Source organism: Capsella rubella, unplaced genomic scaffold (assembly GCF_000375325.1).
Source record: "Capsella rubella cultivar Monte Gargano unplaced genomic scaffold, Caprub1_0 scaffold_3, whole genome shotgun sequence".
Taxonomy (NCBI): Eukaryota; Viridiplantae; Streptophyta; class Magnoliopsida; order Brassicales; family Brassicaceae; genus Capsella; species Capsella rubella.
This window is the reverse complement of record NW_006238921.1, coordinates 7307763-7327654: the sequence shown is the minus strand read 5'-3', so window position 1 is coordinate 7327654 and position 19892 is coordinate 7307763. Positions and strand designations below refer to the sequence as shown.

Genomic DNA, 19892 nt, shown 5'->3' with positions numbered 1-19892 from the left:
CTTATTCTGAACAATAATAAACAGGATTACTTCAATTTCTACTTCTACAATAAACATGATTATTGCTTTGAACTTTAAAGTAATCATGTTTATACAATTATAAATGAAAATAACTCTTTAAATGATGTAGAATCTATATGTATAAATGTATAATTTATTCGCCAGCTTGTTATAAAAACTTAATTAGGAGAATGATCATATACCCGAAATGGAGCAACAAGGAGAATGTAATTAAGTGGGGTTTTTGTTTTTATTTTTCAATGTATGTTGGAATAAATAGTACAAGCTTGATGATGTCTATACCACCAGCCTGAGGTTAATGCCGATCTTTGGTTTTTGGTCTTTAACAACAACAACAACAAAAAAGCAAGTACTCAACTATTCAAAAGTTCATTAGGTTACTACTAAACATGTATGTGTTTAACGTCCAGTTCACATCTCCAAAAGTAACTAAGGTCTTGTTCCTGACTCAACAATAACCAGTGTATGATATATATATCTTATCGAAAATATTTACCTTGTATTCTTGAGCACATCTCTCTTCTGATGTTTGGTTTTGCTGAGTGTGTTGTCAAAATTCTTTTTTCGATTGTAGGTATGTGGATAGATACCCGCACAAACATGCAAATTTCTTAACCCGTTTATTCATTTTTACCTTGAACAGTTACAATATAGTACCTTTGGTGGTAGGATCTTAGCTCTCCAATTTTATTTTTCCTTTTGAAATTTTGATGCAATAGAAATAGCTCTCCTATATTGTTTTTGCTTTATTGTCGTTTTTTGATATATTAATCTCAATTTCTGTTCAGTGAAATAAAGGTACATCAAAAAGTTTGTGAATTTTTTTTAGTAGTCATGGGATCGTTGTGATGAACTGGTTTTGTTGTTGCTTTACGATTAAAAATATAGAGATTATTGCCGTATTGTTAATAGAACAGTCTAGTTTTTGCTCTATAGTTTTATTTGGTACAGTTGAGTGTGGCTTTTATTTGGTTTTTACCTTTTCTTATTATATACCAACCAATACACAATATCAATCTAACTCTCTAATTTAATACTAAACTTTTGGTTACATTATGTAATTGTCTTCGGTCTTTGACTTTTGAGTAAGGGTTTTAGGAAGTGAAGATATCTTGAAAGAAGCTACGGATGTCACCTTTACTGATGTCAAACTCCATAAACTTGTCAACAGCATCCTGTGAAATTTCATTTAAGTTTCAGTAAACGTTTGGTAAAACCATTGAGGACAGAAGATATACGTTTTTGCAAGTAAGAGACCTTGAATACTTGATCTTGAGATGATATTTTTTCAAGGCTCAGTCTTTCGACAATGTTGTTACTTTTAAAGGCTTCCAACACGGTGGCTGCTCTCTTCACCACTTCCTCCGGTACACCTTCCACCAACAATAGTATAAATTTCCTTTTGTTACTCTATAATCCACAGTAGTAGTAAATAGATCCAACAATATTGTCATCAATTAACTAGAGTTAAAACAAATATTTGTAATTTTTATAGGTCTACCAGCGAGTAGTGCACAATGAAGACCTGCATCACATAAATAGGTTTATTGAAGTTAGGTGTATACACAAGAAGCTGATGAGACAATAACGCAAAGGACAAGAATGCTCACCATAGCTCAGCAAAGTCTGTCCTGGAATTAACCTGCAAACAAAACCATTGGTTAAAACATGGGAAGTGTTAACAATGTAGGCAGTTTAAGTAGAATGCTAATCGCTGAGACTCCATACCGATAAAGAAAAACAATTTCTTCCATGTTCGCAGATGCAGTGTCTGGCCTAAGAACGCTCATTGTATAGAATTTAATCTTCTCAGACTGAAGTGAAAAAAAAAAAAAAAAGAGGAAAAAATATGAGACTCTCACTATGAAGATAGGAACTACTTCAAATCTGCTGAGTCATCTGGGATTGGATCGGAGTACATACAACAGGCAAACAGCTCTCGTTAAGTAGTTCAGTCAAGTGCGTACACACTAGAACCTGAAAGCATGCATCAACAGGCAATGTCATGTTAGGGTTCTACAAGAACATACAAACTTAAAAACAGACAAGAGAACGCTATACCCTTGGCGGTTCTGTACATGTAGCAAAGTGACTAATTGTCCCACCAAGCAAGCCAATACCATCTGTACTTAAATAAGAGTGTGGGTAAGGCAGAAGTTTTCGCAAACACATGCTTTTTATCCAATGCAGAGGGCGGAGAAATCCCGTACCTTCTGTAAGAGTGCCTTTACCAAACTCGTCTAATAAACACAGAGATCTTGAAGTTGCCTGCCTGGATAATTTAAATCAGTCACAATTATTAGGAACAAGATCATTAGTCATGAACAATGTACAAATCGGTTTCTTCCACAGTTGAATTTGAATGATATTTGCTATCTTGGGTCCCCATGAACTTAAAAATAACATAATTCGCTAGCTACAAGTGACTAACTGACTGAAGCGATTGAGACTGGCTCACAAGGGCCTATCAGTAGTGTAGCTGCGTGAATTCAAGGTAGAATAGAAGCAGTTTGGAATACCTGAGCATCATTCCTACTTGATGCAGATCTATCATGAATGTAGATTGTTCCGCGGTCATGAACTTAGTTCCCATTGCGCAAAAGATCCTGTTAATGTACGACTAATCTTAGTAACAAAAAATATATATTAAAATGTGACTGTAGAATGATCAAAGAATGCAGGACGTTTGACCTGTCAGTTAAACCAACAGTTGCTGCATCTGCTGGTACAAAGCTTCCAATATGAGATAGAAAAACAATTAAAGCCACCTACAAATAACAAGCCAGAAGGGATCGCTCGATTTGAGTTGTCAATTCATGATGATGAAGTACACTTTGGTCGGACGAAGAGAAACAAGGCTTAGAATAGCAACGCCGACCTGCTTTACATATATGCTCTTTCCTGAGTAATTAGGACCGGTAATTATATGAATTCGGCCTGCTACAGACAAGGTTACAATCAGGTGATGAACAAAGACTAGTTCACAATTTAAGCTTTAACGTACGCCTATCCCTATATAGTCGAAAGAAATTAATCAGCTCACCACTGTCACTGATTTCAGTGTCGTTCGGGATAAATGTATCCACAGCCATTTCCTGCAACACATGTCTGCCCGCCAGTATAGATAGTTACGGATGCAATTTTTTGTGAGTTTATGTATAAATGCAACAACAAGACATGTGCAGCTTATAGAGTCAGTTTCACCTTCCATTTCGAATATCAAGCAATGATTCTATTGTCAGAACAGGCCTGACGTAGTTATTCTGATGTGCAACATAAGCCAGTGATAGAATGCTAGAGAAGCCCAGAAGAATGAATAAGTTTTTAGTCATCACTCCACAGTTGCTAATTAGTTCACAGGTACTTTCAAAAGTCCTGCTTTTATTTAAGAGGACTAGAATGGAATGCGATATCCATAGCTTTTGGAATATTGATTACCAATCAAGTTCTGCAACAAAGTTAACTGCCTTCAGCAGGTGAGCCGAGAACAAAAGTGTGTGTGATAGCAAGTCCCTAATAATTGCCCTCTCCATATCTGTCAGCGAAATTTTGTAATTACAAGATACATCATCATACTCAAGAAGGACACGCCATGGAAAATATAAACAAGTATACAGACATACCTAAAATTTTGTGGTAGATATCTCCAAGAAGGTTGTCTAACTCTCGTGTCTTCGGAGTATGATAAAAGAATCGCTGAGTCTCTCCATCTATATCCGAAAACTAATCATAAGAGAGAATTGTAGATTAAAACTTCTGCTTCATAATGACATAGCATTTAAAGTATGGGGTTCAGATTTTTAGCACAAAAAAATGTACCGCAAATTCAAATTCAATAAGCCTGTCAAGTGCAGTTTCGTCAAGCTTTTCTCCAAAGATACACATGAGGTACCCTGCAGAACAGAGACACCATAGTTGAGCTGATAACTCAGGACATGGTGGTTCTAAAACATGAATTCGTGCAACTGAATTTCACCTTTCTTGGTAATGAGGTTAAATTCTAAAAGGTAACTATGTTTAAAAATCTTCCTAGCTAAACCTTGAAAGATATGGCACAGTATAGAACTTATGTGAAAACTTAAACGTGAAACTGTAGACCCACCAATTTGTTGAATATAGACGATACAAGGGGGGAGCTTTTCATTATGCAGATGAGGAAAGTGTTCTAACTCCATGGCTGAGACCTATCAGTAATTAAAATCAGCCAAGACAGATGCCGATTCATCCTTAGTTATCAATTAAGGGAACTTATCACATAAAAAAAAACCTCCTGCAGAAACTCTGGCAACTCCTCGTATATTTGCCTCAGCTCATCCAACTGGTAAAATAGATAATGAGTTACTTGCGAAAAGGATTGGCGGTATGAGAACCCAAACAAAGAGAAGTTCTATGATAACCTCAGCACAGAATCCTTCTTTCACCAATGTTTGATAACCCCTCTCTTTGCTTCTAGTTACATCAATGACCCCAGTGACCTGTGGAGTTAACTGATGTTACTAACTGTAGTCATAATTATCTTCCATAGCCTACAATATCTCTCACTCAAAGGCCTGCTAAATTTGTTTAACCCAGTTTCTTAAAAGTTGGGATATCCACCTCCTAAAGAACCCAGTGAATTGTGACTACAGAATAAATCTTAGCTGAGCTTATTTTAGACACTTAGAAAAGTTGCAAATGAATGGCCTCATATTCCGTTTTAAACAATATTTCACTCCATTAAGGTTTTGAATTTCTAAGGAAAGGAAAAGAGAGATGTTAAGACCTCAATTTTGAAAGAATCAAGATCTGTTCTTTTGTAGAGGAAAGTACAGATTATAATGGAACTGAAGAAACGGAATAAAAATTCAACTGACCAGCTCATAGATATAATCTAGCTCTGTGCTGATACATAAGCCGGCCTGCAACATGAAAAGAGAACTTAGCAACAACCATGAAAGCGGACCAGAGAGTGGGAGAATAGCAATTGAAGGTTCATAAGCTGATGATAAACATTAGTAACCTTCTCAATAATGTCCAAGTTGAAGCGTCTCATATGCTCTTTGAGACTTTCCGAAACTCCAACTTCAAATATCTTATTAACGTGCAAGAGGGCACTTATACTCTAATGCACCCAATAAGATAGCATTATATTGGGGCTTGGGAGACTAGGTCTATAGACCAAATGAAAGATGATAGTCAAAAACAGTAAACTTACCTTCAGAAAAGCAGTCCAGTCGTTACTGGTACAAAGGGACGTTGGAGAGTTGAATTTCTTTTTATCCAGAATTTAAAAAAAAAAAAAAAAAAAAGTGTTATAAAAACAAAAATGGAATCTATAGACTAGGCATACAAGAAGATAAATGGGATGCAATATATACACATTCTCTGTCTGGGCAGAATATCCTCATAAAACACTATTTCTCTGTGCAAAGTTTCCAGCAGGAAATTAATTGGGTTCTTATCCCCTTTAAACTATATGTAGGTAACATCCACTATTTTAACAATAACATATACACCGCAAAACTATATGGAAACTTTTCTCTGTGCCATTAATTTCTACTCCTAATTTTCCTAAACAGGCTCTTATGGCTAAAGGGGATAGGCATGCTAAGACTATACTATATATAGAATAATGGTACCTACATACCTTGAGCAGATGCGAAATGTCCTTCACTGATTTTAGTGTCTCCCGCAATGATGCCATCAGCTCTACTGAAGAAATGAAAAAGGAAATCTAATACAGTCAAAAGAAAGATCTTAGAACATCAGTGAAAGCCTGAAAGCACCCTTGTCAATTAATGGTCGAAGTATTTTTCTTCTGTTCAGAACAATTGAAGATCGGTTAAAATTATGCTGATAAGGCTACAGAAAGTAGACATATGGTTTAATCTATTGGTTTCTCTTCTTTCATGTTGATTGTTAACTCCTATTCTGCTTGACATAAGGCAAACTCCTTCACAAGAGAGCAAGAAAGTAAAAGGATACAGCATTGAGGCGGCGATCTAAAACTTCAAGGTCTAAAATTGGTCTCATAAACCAGCTTCTGAAATAAAGAGAGAAGGAAACCAATGCCGTAAGATTACATCAGTTTCAGAACAGTTTGTATAGATATATCATTCACATTAATTACCTTAAAAGGCGTCTACCCATTGGGGTGGCACACTGAAATAGGTCGGGCCAAGTAAGTTAAATCATAAATCCAAGAAGCATCAACCAGAATGAAACAATGCAAGGAAAGCAAACCTTATTCATCATTCCAAACACCGAGAACCTTCATTTCAAAGATTCATTGAAGATTATCAATAAGTCAAAGCAGGGAAAATATAACATTAATTCCACAGATGAACTAAGGCATCTAGTCATTTTACCCTTCTTTGGCCCGGCCAATGCCCATATGGCTTGGATGTTTATCTGTTTGAAATATCTGCAGAGCCTCATGAGCAGCCGCATCAAGTTTAAGAAATTTGTTCCTGTTATAAATTTTGTAAAGGATTTGCAGGCACATTATCATCCCAAAAATTCTGGAAAGTACCTTTCATCAAGACAAAGAAACAGAACAGATAAAATGGAGGATACAATGGTACTTCCATGACTGAATCAATTGCGATTGACGCAGTCCCAGATTCATTTTGTTCCAGGGTTTCAACAATTCGTTCACTTTCTAATATCGCAAGAAGGCCCCCACTAACACGAACTTGGACTTCACTGCCTACATCCATCATCGAACTAAGCTGCAATATACAAGAAAAATGAAGAAACTTCATACAATTATAGATAGATTATTATACCAATTACTGAAAGTGTGTTAATGACCACAGAATTAGTTAGCATCGGAAAATATAAATAAATTATACAATATGATTGAGATTCCAACTTCAGGTTAAAGTAACTAAATGATCAAAATCCTTGTACAGGGGGATTAACATTTCCCACGCTGTAACTTACATAACAAATCCTTTCTTTGATGTTCAACCCATCATCCATCCCTGTTACTCGAAGATATACCAGTCTGCACAATATTGGGATAACAATCAGTGTAAAACAGCAGGTATAATAAAATAATAATGAGTCAAATAAGCTATTACATTTGAGTCAAGTAACTGGAACGGCAGAAACCAGTTTCCTACTAGACCATTTTTAAAATGGGGAATTCCTCACGTAACAAGTAATATGACTAACAAGAACCACATAAATAAGGTATAGATGGAGTTGATTACACTTTCTGTACCTATGCCACGCTTGCTCGTAGCTGAATGTTGAGCTCTTTACCAGCCGCACCATGGTATTCTCGTCAGCTCCATCTGCAGAGACAATGAAATTATGCAAGGCCATAGACTTAAGGGATCATAATTCAACAAAAATAGAGAGTGACATACCATTCTGCTGCAGAGCAGATACAAAGGATTCTTCACTTTTGGTGCTTGTGTAAATGATTGATGGCTTCGCTTGATATTTTACTGAAGATATATAACCAAGACAAAATGAAGCAATCCAAAAACTATTGTGGTAAGAACAGTGTAGCAGAACGAGGTGTTGCAACGTAATTGTAAATCAAGAACTCGCTATACCAAGCTTAGTTAGAACTGTGGTACAGCAATATAAGGGAACTCTACATGTAAAGATTCCATTCTGTTTCATACTGAGAATCTATACCCATATTAATCAAGGTAAAGTCTGAGCAATCTTCCTCCCAAAATTCTAGCACATGAAGCTTGCGTTCACTACAGTCGTAGTAAGAAACTCCAACTCTAGAGAAAGAATGTTTAAGTTAGATAACGGGTTCTTATTAAAACTACACAGAGAGAAGGATATGAGCTTGCCCATCTGATAAGCTAATAGACGCATTCAAATCAAGAATTTGAAGTCAAATACTAACCGCCTGCCATGCTGAATGCAAGCCATATAAACCTGCATTTCATTGAAAACAAATTGGTACATTCACAAAATTCACAAATTGGTAAGTGAGAATGCACAGGGTCTCAGAAATAATTGTTTCTGCGATCAAATCGACGCAACGACTAGATCCAATTACTTCCGATTAAACCAATCTAAGATCAAAATTGGGGAAAGCTAGGGTTTATCAGCATCTATACTACTGAGAGCTATACACATCGATTCGAAAATAGATCCGAGGTTCTGAAGTGCCGAATCCCTAAGTCACGGAAACTAGATATCAACAAAACCCTCCGATTTTTCAAGTGACGAACAGCAACATCAAAAGACGTCGCGAACGTTTGGGGTAAAATGTAATCGAATCGAAGATACCTGTGATTCCATTTCTGTGTCGTCTATTTCCTCCATTGCCGCTGATTAGAACGAGAGAGAGAGAGAGAGAGAGAGAGAGAGAGAGAGAGAGAGAGAGAGAGAGAGAGAGAGAGAGAGAGAGAGAGAGAGAGAGAGAGAGAGAGATCAGATATTTGGGGAAATGAAGTGAGTAGGGCGCCAAAATAGAAAAATCTTCGTCACTTTTAATTTCTAAAAGGAAAACAAATTTGTCATTGTTAACAAGGAATTCAAACTATGCCATGTTGAAACATACATGGAATTTCTATTATTATTTTTATAAATATAAATTGCAAGAAAAATTAAAAGAGTAAAAATATAAAATAATTAAGGTACTTCTTATTACTTCTTATTACTTCTTAGGACATCATTATTGCAGGGTTCTTAGAGTTAAGATTTATCAAGGAGGATATCTTATATAAGCTACCTTCTTTAATAAATCTTAGCCCTAAGTAAGCAATGTTTATCCTTCTCTTTCATACTTTTTCTCAAATTAATTATTATTTTAATAAAAAGCAACCTATAAAAAAGCACTGCTAGAGATTGTCATAGTTGTTAAAAAATATTATAGTAAAGTTTTAACTCGTTTTGAAATATAAAATTAATAATATTTTAATTATGAGTCAAAGAGATCAACACATCTTCGACCTTCTAATTGTGTAAATAAATTTCAGTTTCCTCTTGGTCAATTTTTGTCATATTTTATATTTTATGATTCTTTACAAATTTTAATTAAATTTCTCTTAATTATGTGTTTCGAACGTGGATCATATTTTTATTCACTATTTATGTGTAAAGTCTATAGTTATGAATGTAGATAACAATCCTTGTCCACCAAAATTATTTGAATTATGTTTTTTTTTAATTCTTATCAATCAAAATTCTTTGACATATGTAGTTTTGGATTTGGACAACAACTCTTGTCCATTATAATTTTTCCGAATATGTTCTTTTGAATGTGGACGATAAATTTTTTGAATGTAAGACAACAAACGTTTTTCAAACTAATCCAATTAACTTAGTTTTATGTTATTTTCATATATTTTCATATATATTATTCTCCCAGTCCCAACAAACGAATTTCTTATAGTCTTATACCTCCCGCTCTTCTTTAGAATCTGAAGCGGCAGAAATGCTGGCCTCCACTAGTTTTGAAATCACTTCCTGAGGTTTCTCTTTTTGCACAGCAGCAATAGACCCCCTCACAAGCTTTGTGAATTGTTTGTATACCTTTACCTCTTCTTCAAAATCTGATGAAACATAACTATTGGCCTCTACCATTTTAAGCGTTTCTTTATGAGCTTTTTTCTTTTTCACAACAAAAATACCAAGAAGGGAACCCAACAACATCTCTTATCTCTCACTCTTTCATATTCAAGCTAGTAGTAAATCCAACAAGATCTCTCAAGCTTATTATAAGAATCTATTGAATAAAAATAAAAATTTAAGACTAACTACCACCAAAACAAAACAAAAATAACATGGTTCTTATTTTCCTTTCCAAACTAATTTCGATTAAGTAAGATATTTATGGATTATTTTTTTATTTTCACTTTAAAGTGAACCCTTTAAACAAAATTACTATGTGAACTTGTTCAAAAAAAAAAAAATTACTATGTGAACAAAAATTACACACTCTCATGGCAGTTATGTAAAGTGGCAATTATGTAATTACCAATAAATAGGGGTCAAAGAGAAAAACACATCTTCATCCTTCTTATTGTGTAAACAAACTTCAATTTCCTCTTGTTCAATTTTTGTCAGATTTTGTGATTCTTTACAAATTTTGATTATATTTCTGTAAATTATGTGTTTCGAACGCTGGCCATAATTTTGTTCACACTATTTATGTGGAAAATCTATTGTTATGAATGTAGATAACAACCATTGTCCACCAAATTTGTTCAAATTATGTTTTTTTTTTCAATTCTTATCGATCAAAATTCTTTGAAATATGTAATTTCGGATTTGGACAACAACTCTTATCCATTTTTTTTTCAGATATGTTATTTTGAATAAGGACAATAATTTTTTTGAATGTAGACAACAAACTTTTTCAAACTAATCTAAATCGTATTAAGATCAAATTTTGACTTAAGTGGTTTTATGTTATTTTCATATATTAAATTTCTATTAGGACCAGAGAACTTTAACAACTAATAGCGTTCATATCATGGATGAGAACGTAATTAAGAAGAAAGCATTTAATCCAAGAAGAGAACCAAGTCTTGAAAGCATATAGGCCGGTTGTATATTATTCTAATATATTTTTCCTGTCTATTAATTGGCGTCAACATGTTAGATGAATATTTTACTACTCGTGTAAAAATTTAAACAACGAGATTGGATTATACAATGTGCCAGTGCGAGGTAGATGAGAAATCTAAAACTAGCTCTTTCAAAGAACTCAACAAAAAAAAAACAAAATTAGTGTAAAATAACAGTGTATGTATCATAAACATACAAAATGTATGGATCATACACTACAAAATGTAATGGTGGATCATACACTACAAAATGTAAAAAGGATATTAACAAAAACATTAATATAACTCTCGGACATAAGAATAATCTAAAAATCTCAGATGCATCAAGCCCTACAGCCAAACTAAAATATGAAAGGCAAGAAAATGAGTACAATTAAGTAGGTATTAAACACACAGTAGAATAAAAGAAGGGGTCTACTACATGTGGATGAGTAACATGTTTGTCAACACTGGTAGTTAGGGATTGCATTAAATTTTCCAACATGAATTAGATGGGCAGCAGATGAATTAATGGTAATTACTGATCACTCTAAAATTTTACTCTCTCTATTGTTATTCAATTCTTCGATTCTTCAGCTCATGCTACATGACCTATATAAACACCTTATTGGCTGACAGAGTTCATCATCATCACTTACAAACAAAAAAGAACACAAAGATCGACATGGCTTCCAAGTCACTCTTTCTTGTTGCCTTACTTGTCGGCTCTTTTGCTTTCACTTCATTTGCTAGTGTCGCCAACAGGAAGCTTAAGAATGGTCTCGAGGATCAAAAGACATTCTTCCATCATCGAGGTGGCCTCGGTGGAGGCGGTGGTCTTGGTGGAGGCGGTGGCCTTGGTGGAGGAGGCGGTCTTGGTGGAGGCGGAGGCCTTGGAGGAGGAGCTGGAAGCGGTTTAGGAGGAGGAGCTGGGGGCGGAGGAGGTTTAGGAGGGGGTGGTGGTTTAGGAGGAGGAGCCGGTGGTGGAGCTGGAGGAGGATTCGGTGGAGGAGCTGGAGGTGGTGCTGGAGGCGGTGGTGGTCTTGGAGGAGGCGGTGGTTCCGGAGGAGGATTTGGAGGTGGTGCGGGTGGCGGTGCGGGTGGCGGTGCAGGTGGAGGGTTTGGAGGTGGAGCTGGCGGTGGAGGCGGACTAGGAGGAGGAGTCGGAGGTGGAGCTGGCGGTGGTGGTGGATTTGGAGGAGGAGCAGGAGGAGGTATTGGTGGTGGATTCGGTGGTGGAGCCGGTGCTGGAGGTGGTTTCGGCGGTGGACATCATTGATGAGAGCTATAATATATCGACGTAAAAGCATCTGGAACGCAATGCATGGTTATGGTTTTACTTTTAACAACGTAATATGAAAAAGAAGAAAACAGTACTATATATTATTCATCTAAAGTTATTCGTTCCATGATTTTGTGTTATTATCGGGTTCTGATCAGAAATAAATGAATTAGTTACAAAATAATCGAGCTACACTTGGTGACTATCTAGGTCTATTATATATACACCTTCTTCAATGTTTCTTTGACCTGTTAATACAATTTGACTATATATATATATATTAGTTTACAGAAACGAAGAGGACAGATTAACGTTTAACCCTAAGAAAAAGATTCGATGTACATGTAAACATTAATTAACGACGATGTTACGACAATGCACGACAATAAGTAATTAAAGCCTTCTTTTACCAAAAACATGCCGAAACAAAAAGATGTACGTGAGCTAATAATTATATGTCCTACATGCATCATACTCCTAGTTATATTATTTGGTATAATATTTGATATATATATAAACCAATAAAGTCTACGTGGATTCATAGATAAACTTGAAACGTACCGTCTACATTGGATGGAATCAAAGCTCTAAATGCAACTTACTTAATGAAATCGTATAACCCAAATAAGAAGTAAAAACAGAGAGAAAAAGAAAAAAAAAATCAAGAAAATCATACTCTAATAACTATCGAGAGAATGAAAAACTTTCAGCACGAGTATTATTTTACTATATAACTTAAAACGATTTTGTAGGATTTTAGATCTGTTAAATTTTTCTCATGGTGTATATAAACTACAATATTTGACTGAGGTAAACGATATACTTCTAACATCGAATACCACATATCCGGACTATATTTTCAAATAGCTAACAAACCATGCATGGTTAGATAGATAGCAATAATTTTCTATGGTCCAATCTGGCCGTACTTATAAAAATAAATTTGATTAACAATACGCATAGTAATTTTGTGTCAGTGATGACATGATGTTGATATGTTACCATCCCAGATTAAAGTCAAGTTTTACATATGTAATTTGTTTCAAACAACTTGTCCTTTGGTGATATTGATGTGCAAAATATATATTCATCTTTAATTTTAGCCAAAACAATTCTGAATTAATTGATTTTGTGAGGCCATGCATGTATACAATTTTTATAATTTTTGACACCAAAATAAAAAGAAAGAAATGTTAGTATTTACAAAGTTTATCGGGTAATGGCAGCTTGAATCTCTTCAAGCGAACGACCACGAGTCTCGGGTACCATTTTCGTCACAAATAGGATGCCCACACCCGATATTATCGTATATATGAAAAACACACCTACAATTTTTAAATACCAACAAAATTATAAAAATTGATCAAATTCTAATAACTGGATTTATACAATAAGATATAGTTGTAAGAATGAAGAAGTGATCATTACCAGAAGAGCTCCACTGGAAGAGGAAGTTAAATGTGTAAGAGACGAACCAATTGCTAGACCAGCTAGTTAGGTTGCATAATGTCCCTGCTGTTCCCTTTATATTTATCGGTGTCATCTATATATAATCATCGATCCAACGAAACATAATGGCTAAGTTAGATTAGATATATACTGGTTATAAATTTGTACCTACATATTGAATTAACTTAAATGTGCAACTTATTATATTACGATGATCTTATATACATACTAGTGAAGACAAATGATTACCTCGGAGACCATGACCCATGGAATACCTCCTATCCCGATTGTGATCGAAGTTTGAAAAACCTACAACAAAAGTCAATAAAGTTATCTTAAGAAAAGTTATGAATTTATGTTCATGTATAAGAAAGAGGACGGGACGAAATTATTATGTAGTACCAACACTCCCATTAATGTTGAAATCGGGGTGTAATTTTCAAGTAAATCGTATCCCTGCAAATTAATTAGTTTTGATCATGCTTCAGTAATTAGTGTATATTGAAAAAATATATATAAAAGTAATAAATCCCACTTCAAGAATATAAAACTATTTATTCACTTATATATCGTTATAAAAAAAAAACCTGAAACAAAAACGATAGTCCTGTGATTAATGACCCCAAACACATCATGACCGTCGCAACCTGTAAATAAGTAATTCACATAAACAAAACGACGTTAATTAATTACTTCTGATTTCTCCATTATATATATACACTACATATATAGTGCTTTCAATAGCAATAAGGATTTAAGATAAGCTATATAATAACCGTTAAAAGAGATCGTCTCCCATATTTGTCTACGATTATAATTCCTAGAACGCTCGTCACGGACTGCACCACGGTCGAAACCATTACTCCTACGTTGTTAGGAAACCCTGCGCAATCAATTTATAAATTGGTATATTAATCGTTATTGATCATAATATGACTTTTTTAATGTTACACAAAATAATCATTTTCTCATTAAGAGATTAAATTTAAAGTGTACCCGATCGTTTGAAAATCGAGCTTAGGTAAAATGTATAGCCACTGAGACCTCCGAGTTGTTGTAGTACTAGCAATCCAATTCCCACCTACAAAAGATTACAGTAATCAGTAAAGATTTTTTCTTCAAACTAAAAGACACTAAAATTGATCAATATAAGATTCTTTACACTAATGACACGAGAATATCGTGGATTGAAGAGCTCGAAAAACCCATCTTCTTTGAATTTTTGAATATTTTCCATATATATCTGTGAAAGGAACAATCAACACATTCTTAAACTTCTTATACTTATCGAATTTAAAAATTAATGTATATTTCTTAAACATTTAAATTTTTACTTCGATTTCAGCAGCCTCTTTGGTGATATCGGTGTTTTTCCCCCGTAGGCGTTGGAGTGCAGCTTCCGATTCCTTTACCCGACCATTTCTAGACTATAATTTACAAATATACAAAACTGTCAAAAATTGTTTAATTTACTTGTAACTATATTTCATGTTTTATGTGTCTTATATATATGTGATAAGTTAAGTAATAGCTACAATTGCAACAAGAATTCATTTACCAGCCACCTAGGAGACTCTGGTATGAAGAATAAACCGATGAATTCTAAAACACAAGGAACTGTACCTGCACAACTCCAAACCACACAGCGTAATTAATTTATCAACTTGATCTAAATTATTGTTTTCTTTTTATCACACTTAGGCTAGAGTTTAAGATATTACTTATGAGAGCTAATTTTTGCCATGAAATGACTGATCCAATAAGGAATGTGACCGCGACGCTAGCACACATCACAAGCTATCAGCAAAACCAAAACAAATAAACTTTTACGATCTCAAAAAATTGAATTAACTAATAAACAGTTGTTCTTTGACGGTGGATTACCGCGTTAATCGCTGAGAATGCGCCTCGGATCTTTTTGGGAGCGATTTCTACAATGTAGACTGGTACCTATGAATAAAATTTGGAGTTAAACAATGAACTTATTGGTCGTTGTTGCTTGCTTGTAGTGAAAGTCAATAAACCCTAGTAAACTTAATTATGAGGCCAATTATTAAAATAAACGTACCACGTAAGAAGCCACGCCAGCTGCGACCCCGAGGAGAAGTCTTCCGATATCAAGGGACCAAGTCGCCTTAAAAAATTACAACCAATTTATTAGAAACAACGCCCACAAACAATTAATATGTCTTAACTTCTGATTTGAAAGATCTTTATTTGTTTGTATACAAATAATAGTCGTATTATTTTGGTAAAATTTGAAACATTCAAACGATTAAACTAATGTCATACGTAAATAAACAAAAGACTATTTATATATATATATATATATATATTTTTGTAAACCAGACTATTTAGATATATATAAAACTGAATGGTAACTTAGAAGTTAGAACATAGAAACCTGAGAGAAGGCTATCATAAGCCAGCCGGCCATGCAAAACGAGTTTGAAACCCATAAAGCCTGCTCATATATAAAAGGATCATTCATCAAAACGCTGTTTTTTCCTTTTCTATTCTTGTAATCATTAATATATCTAAAGAAACTATAATGTAATTGTAAAGTAATGATGATAAAATATAGCTAGTTTTGAAAGAGCTTACGCCTCTTCGACCAAATATATCAGCAAGTTTTCCCGACATCGCTGCTCCCACAAGTCCACCAATTGTTAAGACAGCTCCAAAGAATGAGAACTACATCATCCATGTATATACGGAACAACATAATTACTTTTTCTTCCTTTAATTCATATGCAGAAAAATGATAAATTCTATCAATTACTTAAACTCCTACGTAATTACCAAAAAATATTTTATATATATACACTTTTAAGTAAAGAAAATCTAAACTCAAAATAAATACAAGAACGGATCAAGGCAGGCTATGAAGGTGCGCAAATAAAACAACCGGCTTGTATTCCTTTAGCTCAAAAGTAAAAAATTATTCTTTTAAAAATCCACTATTTGTATATTTCTTTACCATAGTACCTCGTATCTAACACTGTAAGACTCTTATTATTAGTTATATATATATATATATATATATATATATGTATATGACAATCCATCTGTTATAATTTTGCTTAGGGCGAGTAAGTGATTAAATAGAATAATAACAGCAAACAGGGGAAATAAAATCAACAACTAAGCACTGACCTCAGCCAAAGAAAGGTTCAGTCCTGCCATAATCCCGGTTTGAGCTGGTGATGTAAAGCCGGCCTGCCAGTAATATAAAATACTCATGTGGTCATTAATCATTTATATAAATGTTAATTACGCTATAACTTATATTTTGGTTTCAAACTTATGATAACTCATGGGAAAACTATGTATGTAGTTCCAATAATTTACAGAAAAAAAAATATAGAAAAAACACAGAAAAAAAGAGAGAGGAAGAAGTGATCAAGATGAAGGAAACTTACGGCAGTGCCATAGGAAAAGGTGCCGCAGAGAGCAGTGAAGGTTGTGAAGAGTAGAATAAAAGTGACAGGACCATCACCGTCGGCGTCATTTACACGTACCCCTTTATCTGATTCAATGTCGTCTCCTTGAATCCTAACTTTCTGAAGAAGTGGTTCTTTACCCATGGCTGATTTGTGTGAGAGACAGAGCAGAGAGAGAGCAATGAAGGAAAAAGAAAGATTAAGATGAGAGAGAGAGAGAGAGAGAGAGAGAGTGTGAGTTTCCTTGGGCTCATTCCATTATATGTGGAATTAATATTTCAGAAACCATAGAGTATGACGTGCAAGTCTCAACAATAAAGTTTTTTTTTTTTCCTAATATAGAGAAACATCTAATACTTTTTTTCTCATTAGAACCATTCTTATATATGGTACATTTTTCTATAGCCAATTTGTCAGGTTTTATAATGCGGATTGTATTTTTTTTTTATCAGTGTATATAATGGTTTGATTTTTGAATATAGATATATTTTACAACTAAACCATATATTAAAAAATAGCAACCAATAAGTGAAAAAGAAATGCAAATGCTTCTTTGTACCATTAAATGTTATATGCTACTAGTATATATATATATATTTTAGCATTCAAGTTTATTTTTACGGCTATTATTGCATAGTAGTAAAACTTGAGCTAGTATAATTATACTTTTACAACTATAATTTGCTCCCCACCTCTTAGATCATCAAACGTGTATTAAAAAAAATGAAATCAAGTGACGTTAATTAAGGCTGGTGTGGTTGCTGTCAACATCTAGTGGTTATTGACATGTTTGAGTATTGGCATTTTTTTTTTAGCCATTGCAAAAGTTCAAAACTTGAAAGGTAAAGTTTATTTAGCCTCTCGGATCTCCCACTGACAAAAAATAATAAAATGAACCAACGTATGAATAACGTGTTCTATTGTTTACTAGTTGTTTACAACTTTACATGACTAGTACAATATATAATTGATTTGTTATGGGTTCGTACATTATAGTAAATGCTGATTTGGTTATAGAATTTGGAATCTCAAACATTTTGCGTAGGAATTAGTGGGAAAGCGATATGCCTATATAACTATGTCTTGGAAATAAAAACAAAGAAAGACAATCTGGGAGACACGACGACGTACGACTAATAGTAATGGGCAAAAGTTTCGTTCTCATTTGGGGAATCATGCTAAACATGGACTCCATCTAGGCACATTACGTTTCTGTATATAAATAGAATCTCTATGATTTTCAGCTAAAGACATTAGCAATTTGATGTATATAAATTTTGATAAAGATGATACTTCGTCCCTTTTTCATAATATCTTTTCATGTATATTATATTCCTAAGCATAAAATAAAGTTATAATCACAACTCAAGTTCACAAGTCACAACCAAAACATTGTTTTTTCTTTTCTTTTTCTTTCAGTTAAGTATTTTATGGGTTCACAATTTTGTTATATGTGAGGTATGTATAATATATGATTGGTAAATCAGATGTTCATGCACATACATATACCATACGATCCCTGAACAGCATAAGTAAGATGACCGGATCAACATCATAGCTAGCTAGACAGATAAAATGTCGATATCATATATGTATGTAGCTATCAACGGAATCTAAATATATATATATGTACAACCGCTGTTTGAATGTTCAAATAGAATTTAATAGAAGATTACACAAATCATTGGTTTTAATAATTTTTTTTGTATATTTTGATCAAGTCGCATTTTCGATATGATCGTTGAATGAGAGACTCTTGATATGTCAGAAACATTCCACACAATTCATTTAATTATCTCACTAAATATTTTTTTATGTTATTAGTTTGTAGTATGGAGAAAAAAACAAAAAGTACAGAAGGTTTATAAGTTTTGTATTTTTTTTTTTGAATAGCTACAGTATATAGATTTCAAATTCTTGTTGAGTCCACTGGGTTTCAAAATTAAACTTGTCAAATTCAATTTTTATTAAAAAGTTAGGTGATTTTTTTTTTTAATATTTGTATAAGGTCTTTATGCTTTTAATTTGAAAATACTTAATTAAACTGTTAAACATTAATGTACAATATGACAAGCCAAATATTATTCAAAATGGATTTCAACAAACCAACTAATACGATTTTCAAATACAAAACCTATAAGCCATTCTAAAATTCATGAGTTTCACAATTTTTTTGTTCAAGAGTTTCAAATTCATTAAATTCAAGAAATGTAGAGTTTCACATATTTTGTTTTTGTTGCTATCTCCTTGTTACAAAAATCTCATGAAATTAATATTTTTGGTTTAATAAGAATTATGATAATGATATATAGAAGCCACAAAAAAAAAAAGAGAGAGAGGGTAATTAAACCATCCGTTCCTTGAATCCTGAGAGCACACAAAGCATATGAGTATTCCATTCCAAATACTTAGTTATACATTATCAGTTACCATTGCATCAAGCAACTTCTTATTCTTTCTACCCATCAACACTTTTTTTTTTATATAACAACTTGAACCCATTTATTAATTAGTTTTGTATTTTGTTCCATTCTAAAATTTCTCCATGCACTAACACAAACATGTTCGTAGAGATGTTTCAACTTCTATTCACGGTCGTGTCAATCGAAGCCGTCCTGATTTTAACACTCGGGTTCGGGACACCAGCGAGAAGAGTGGTGGTGAAATTGTTAGACCTATCGAAGCAAGGTCGAGCACCTTTGGTTGCGAAAACGGTCGCAGCCACTATGCTTGTGTTGTTTGGCTCTGTTATGTACAGCACGATTCAAATCAACACAAGGGTCTCCGAGTCTGGTGGTGCAGCTAACCCGACCGATCAAGTCATGTTTGCGAATCGCCTCCTCGAAGCTTTCCTCATGGGTAAAATATATTAACACAAAAAGACCATTTTTCTTGTGTGTTTGTTCTAATTAAGATTCTTGACTTTTGTTTCTTTTTGTATAATGTGTGAAAAAGGGACTATCTTGTTCTTGGCAATGGTTATAGACAGAATGCATTATTACACAAGAGAGCTTCAAATCACAAGAAGAAACTTGGAGATTGCTGTCAAGAAGAGCAAAACTGGTGCTTGATTAAAAACCACATTTGGCATCCAAAAATCTGTAAATAGATAACATGTAATTGATACATTATCTGACAAAGTTATATAAAATATGTAATTTCAAATTAAAAGTAATAAATAGAAAAAAT

General features: G+C 33.8%; 4 protein-coding genes across 7 annotated transcripts; 2 read left to right on the top strand and 2 right to left on the bottom strand.

The window, feature by feature from the left end:
- Positions 1–977: 977 nt before the first annotated feature.
- LOC17891445 (DNA mismatch repair protein MSH5) lies at positions 978–8383 on the bottom strand. 4 transcript variants are annotated; one of them, XM_023785799.1, is made up of 34 exons: positions 8266–8383; positions 7877–7908; positions 7654–7748; positions 7377–7457; positions 7229–7301; positions 6946–7009; positions 6577–6731; positions 6369–6470; positions 6244–6271; positions 6131–6162; positions 5986–6043; positions 5648–5734; positions 5216–5272; positions 5021–5122; positions 4875–4919; positions 4419–4496; positions 4289–4339; positions 4124–4205; positions 3841–3914; positions 3645–3744; positions 3460–3556; positions 3226–3315; positions 3065–3129; positions 2900–2961; positions 2713–2789; positions 2541–2627; positions 2232–2293; positions 2083–2144; positions 1945–1998; positions 1750–1835; positions 1632–1663; positions 1523–1546; positions 1279–1394; positions 978–1196 (listed from the first exon to the last, which is right to left on the bottom strand). In XM_023785799.1, exons 1-34 carry the CDS (start codon positions 8299–8301, stop codon positions 1116–1118), a joined length of 2427 nt encoding a protein of 808 aa, XP_023641567.1. In that variant the 5' UTR covers positions 8302–8383; the 3' UTR covers positions 978–1115. The 4 variants fall into 4 exon arrangements, with proteins under 4 accessions (XP_023641567.1, XP_006299772.1, XP_023641568.1 ...); XM_006299710.2 differs by having other exon boundaries at positions 2900–2958; XM_023785800.1 differs by lacking the exons at positions 7877–7908; positions 8266–8383 and having other exon boundaries at positions 7569–7657.
- Positions 8384–11146: 2763 nt separating this feature from the next.
- On the top strand, positions 11147–11995 carry LOC111831479 (glycine-rich protein 5). The gene has a single exon (XM_023785804.1). The coding sequence runs from the start codon at positions 11215–11217 to the stop codon at positions 11806–11808; it is 594 nt and encodes a 197-aa protein (XP_023641572.1). The 5' UTR covers positions 11147–11214; the 3' UTR covers positions 11809–11995.
- A 913-nt stretch (positions 11996–12908) lies between these two features.
- Positions 12909–16918, bottom strand: LOC17891393 (putative sugar transporter ERD6-like 13). Its single transcript, XM_006297517.2, has 17 exons — positions 16683–16918; positions 16417–16479; positions 15865–15954; positions 15665–15724; positions 15329–15394; positions 15145–15210; positions 14982–15057; positions 14819–14883; positions 14595–14687; positions 14423–14503; positions 14257–14341; positions 14037–14143; positions 13848–13907; positions 13663–13716; positions 13510–13569; positions 13240–13354; positions 12909–13136 (listed from the first exon to the last, which is right to left on the bottom strand). The coding sequence occupies exons 1-17, from the start codon at positions 16845–16847 to the stop codon at positions 13021–13023; spliced, it is 1422 nt and encodes a 473-aa protein (XP_006297579.1). The 5' UTR covers positions 16848–16918; the 3' UTR covers positions 12909–13020.
- A 2325-nt stretch (positions 16919–19243) lies between these two features.
- Positions 19244–19884, top strand: LOC17891469. The gene is made up of 2 exons (XM_006298721.2): positions 19244–19562; positions 19659–19884. Exons 1-2 carry the CDS (start codon positions 19265–19267, stop codon positions 19772–19774), a joined length of 414 nt encoding a protein of 137 aa, XP_006298783.1. The 5' UTR covers positions 19244–19264; the 3' UTR covers positions 19775–19884.
- Positions 19885–19892: the final 8 nt, after the last annotated feature.

Coding starts and splice junctions, on each gene's coding strand:
- LOC17891445 (XM_023785799.1), bottom strand. CDS start 8,301: ATGGAGGAAATAGACGACACAGAAATGGAATCACAG. Junction 4,206..4,288: donor TGCCAGAGTTTCTGCAGGAG/GTTTTTTTTTAT, acceptor AATTACTGATAG/GTCTCAGCCATGGAGTTAGA. Junction 3,130..3,225: donor CTTGATATTCGAAATGGAAG/GTGAAACTGACT, acceptor ACTGGCGGGCAG/ACATGTGTTGCAGGAAATGG.
- LOC111831479 (XM_023785804.1), top strand. CDS start 11,215: ATGGCTTCCAAGTCACTCTTTCTTGTTGCCTTACTTGTCGGCTCTTTT.
- LOC17891393 (XM_006297517.2), bottom strand. CDS start 16,847: ATGGGTAAAGAACCACTTCTTCAGAAAGTTAGGATTCAAGGAGACGAC. Junction 13,717..13,847: donor GACTATCGTTTTTGTTTCAG/GTTTTTTTTTTA, acceptor ATTAATTTGCAG/GGATACGATTTACTTGAAAA. Junction 13,137..13,239: donor CTTCCAGTGGAGCTCTTCTG/GTAATGATCACT, acceptor TAAAAATTGTAG/GTGTGTTTTTCATATATACG.
- LOC17891469 (XM_006298721.2), top strand. CDS start 19,265: ATGTTCGTAGAGATGTTTCAACTTCTATTCACGGTCGTGTCAATCGAA. Junction 19,563..19,658: donor CCTCGAAGCTTTCCTCATGG/GTAAAATATATT, acceptor TGTGTGAAAAAG/GGACTATCTTGTTCTTGGCA.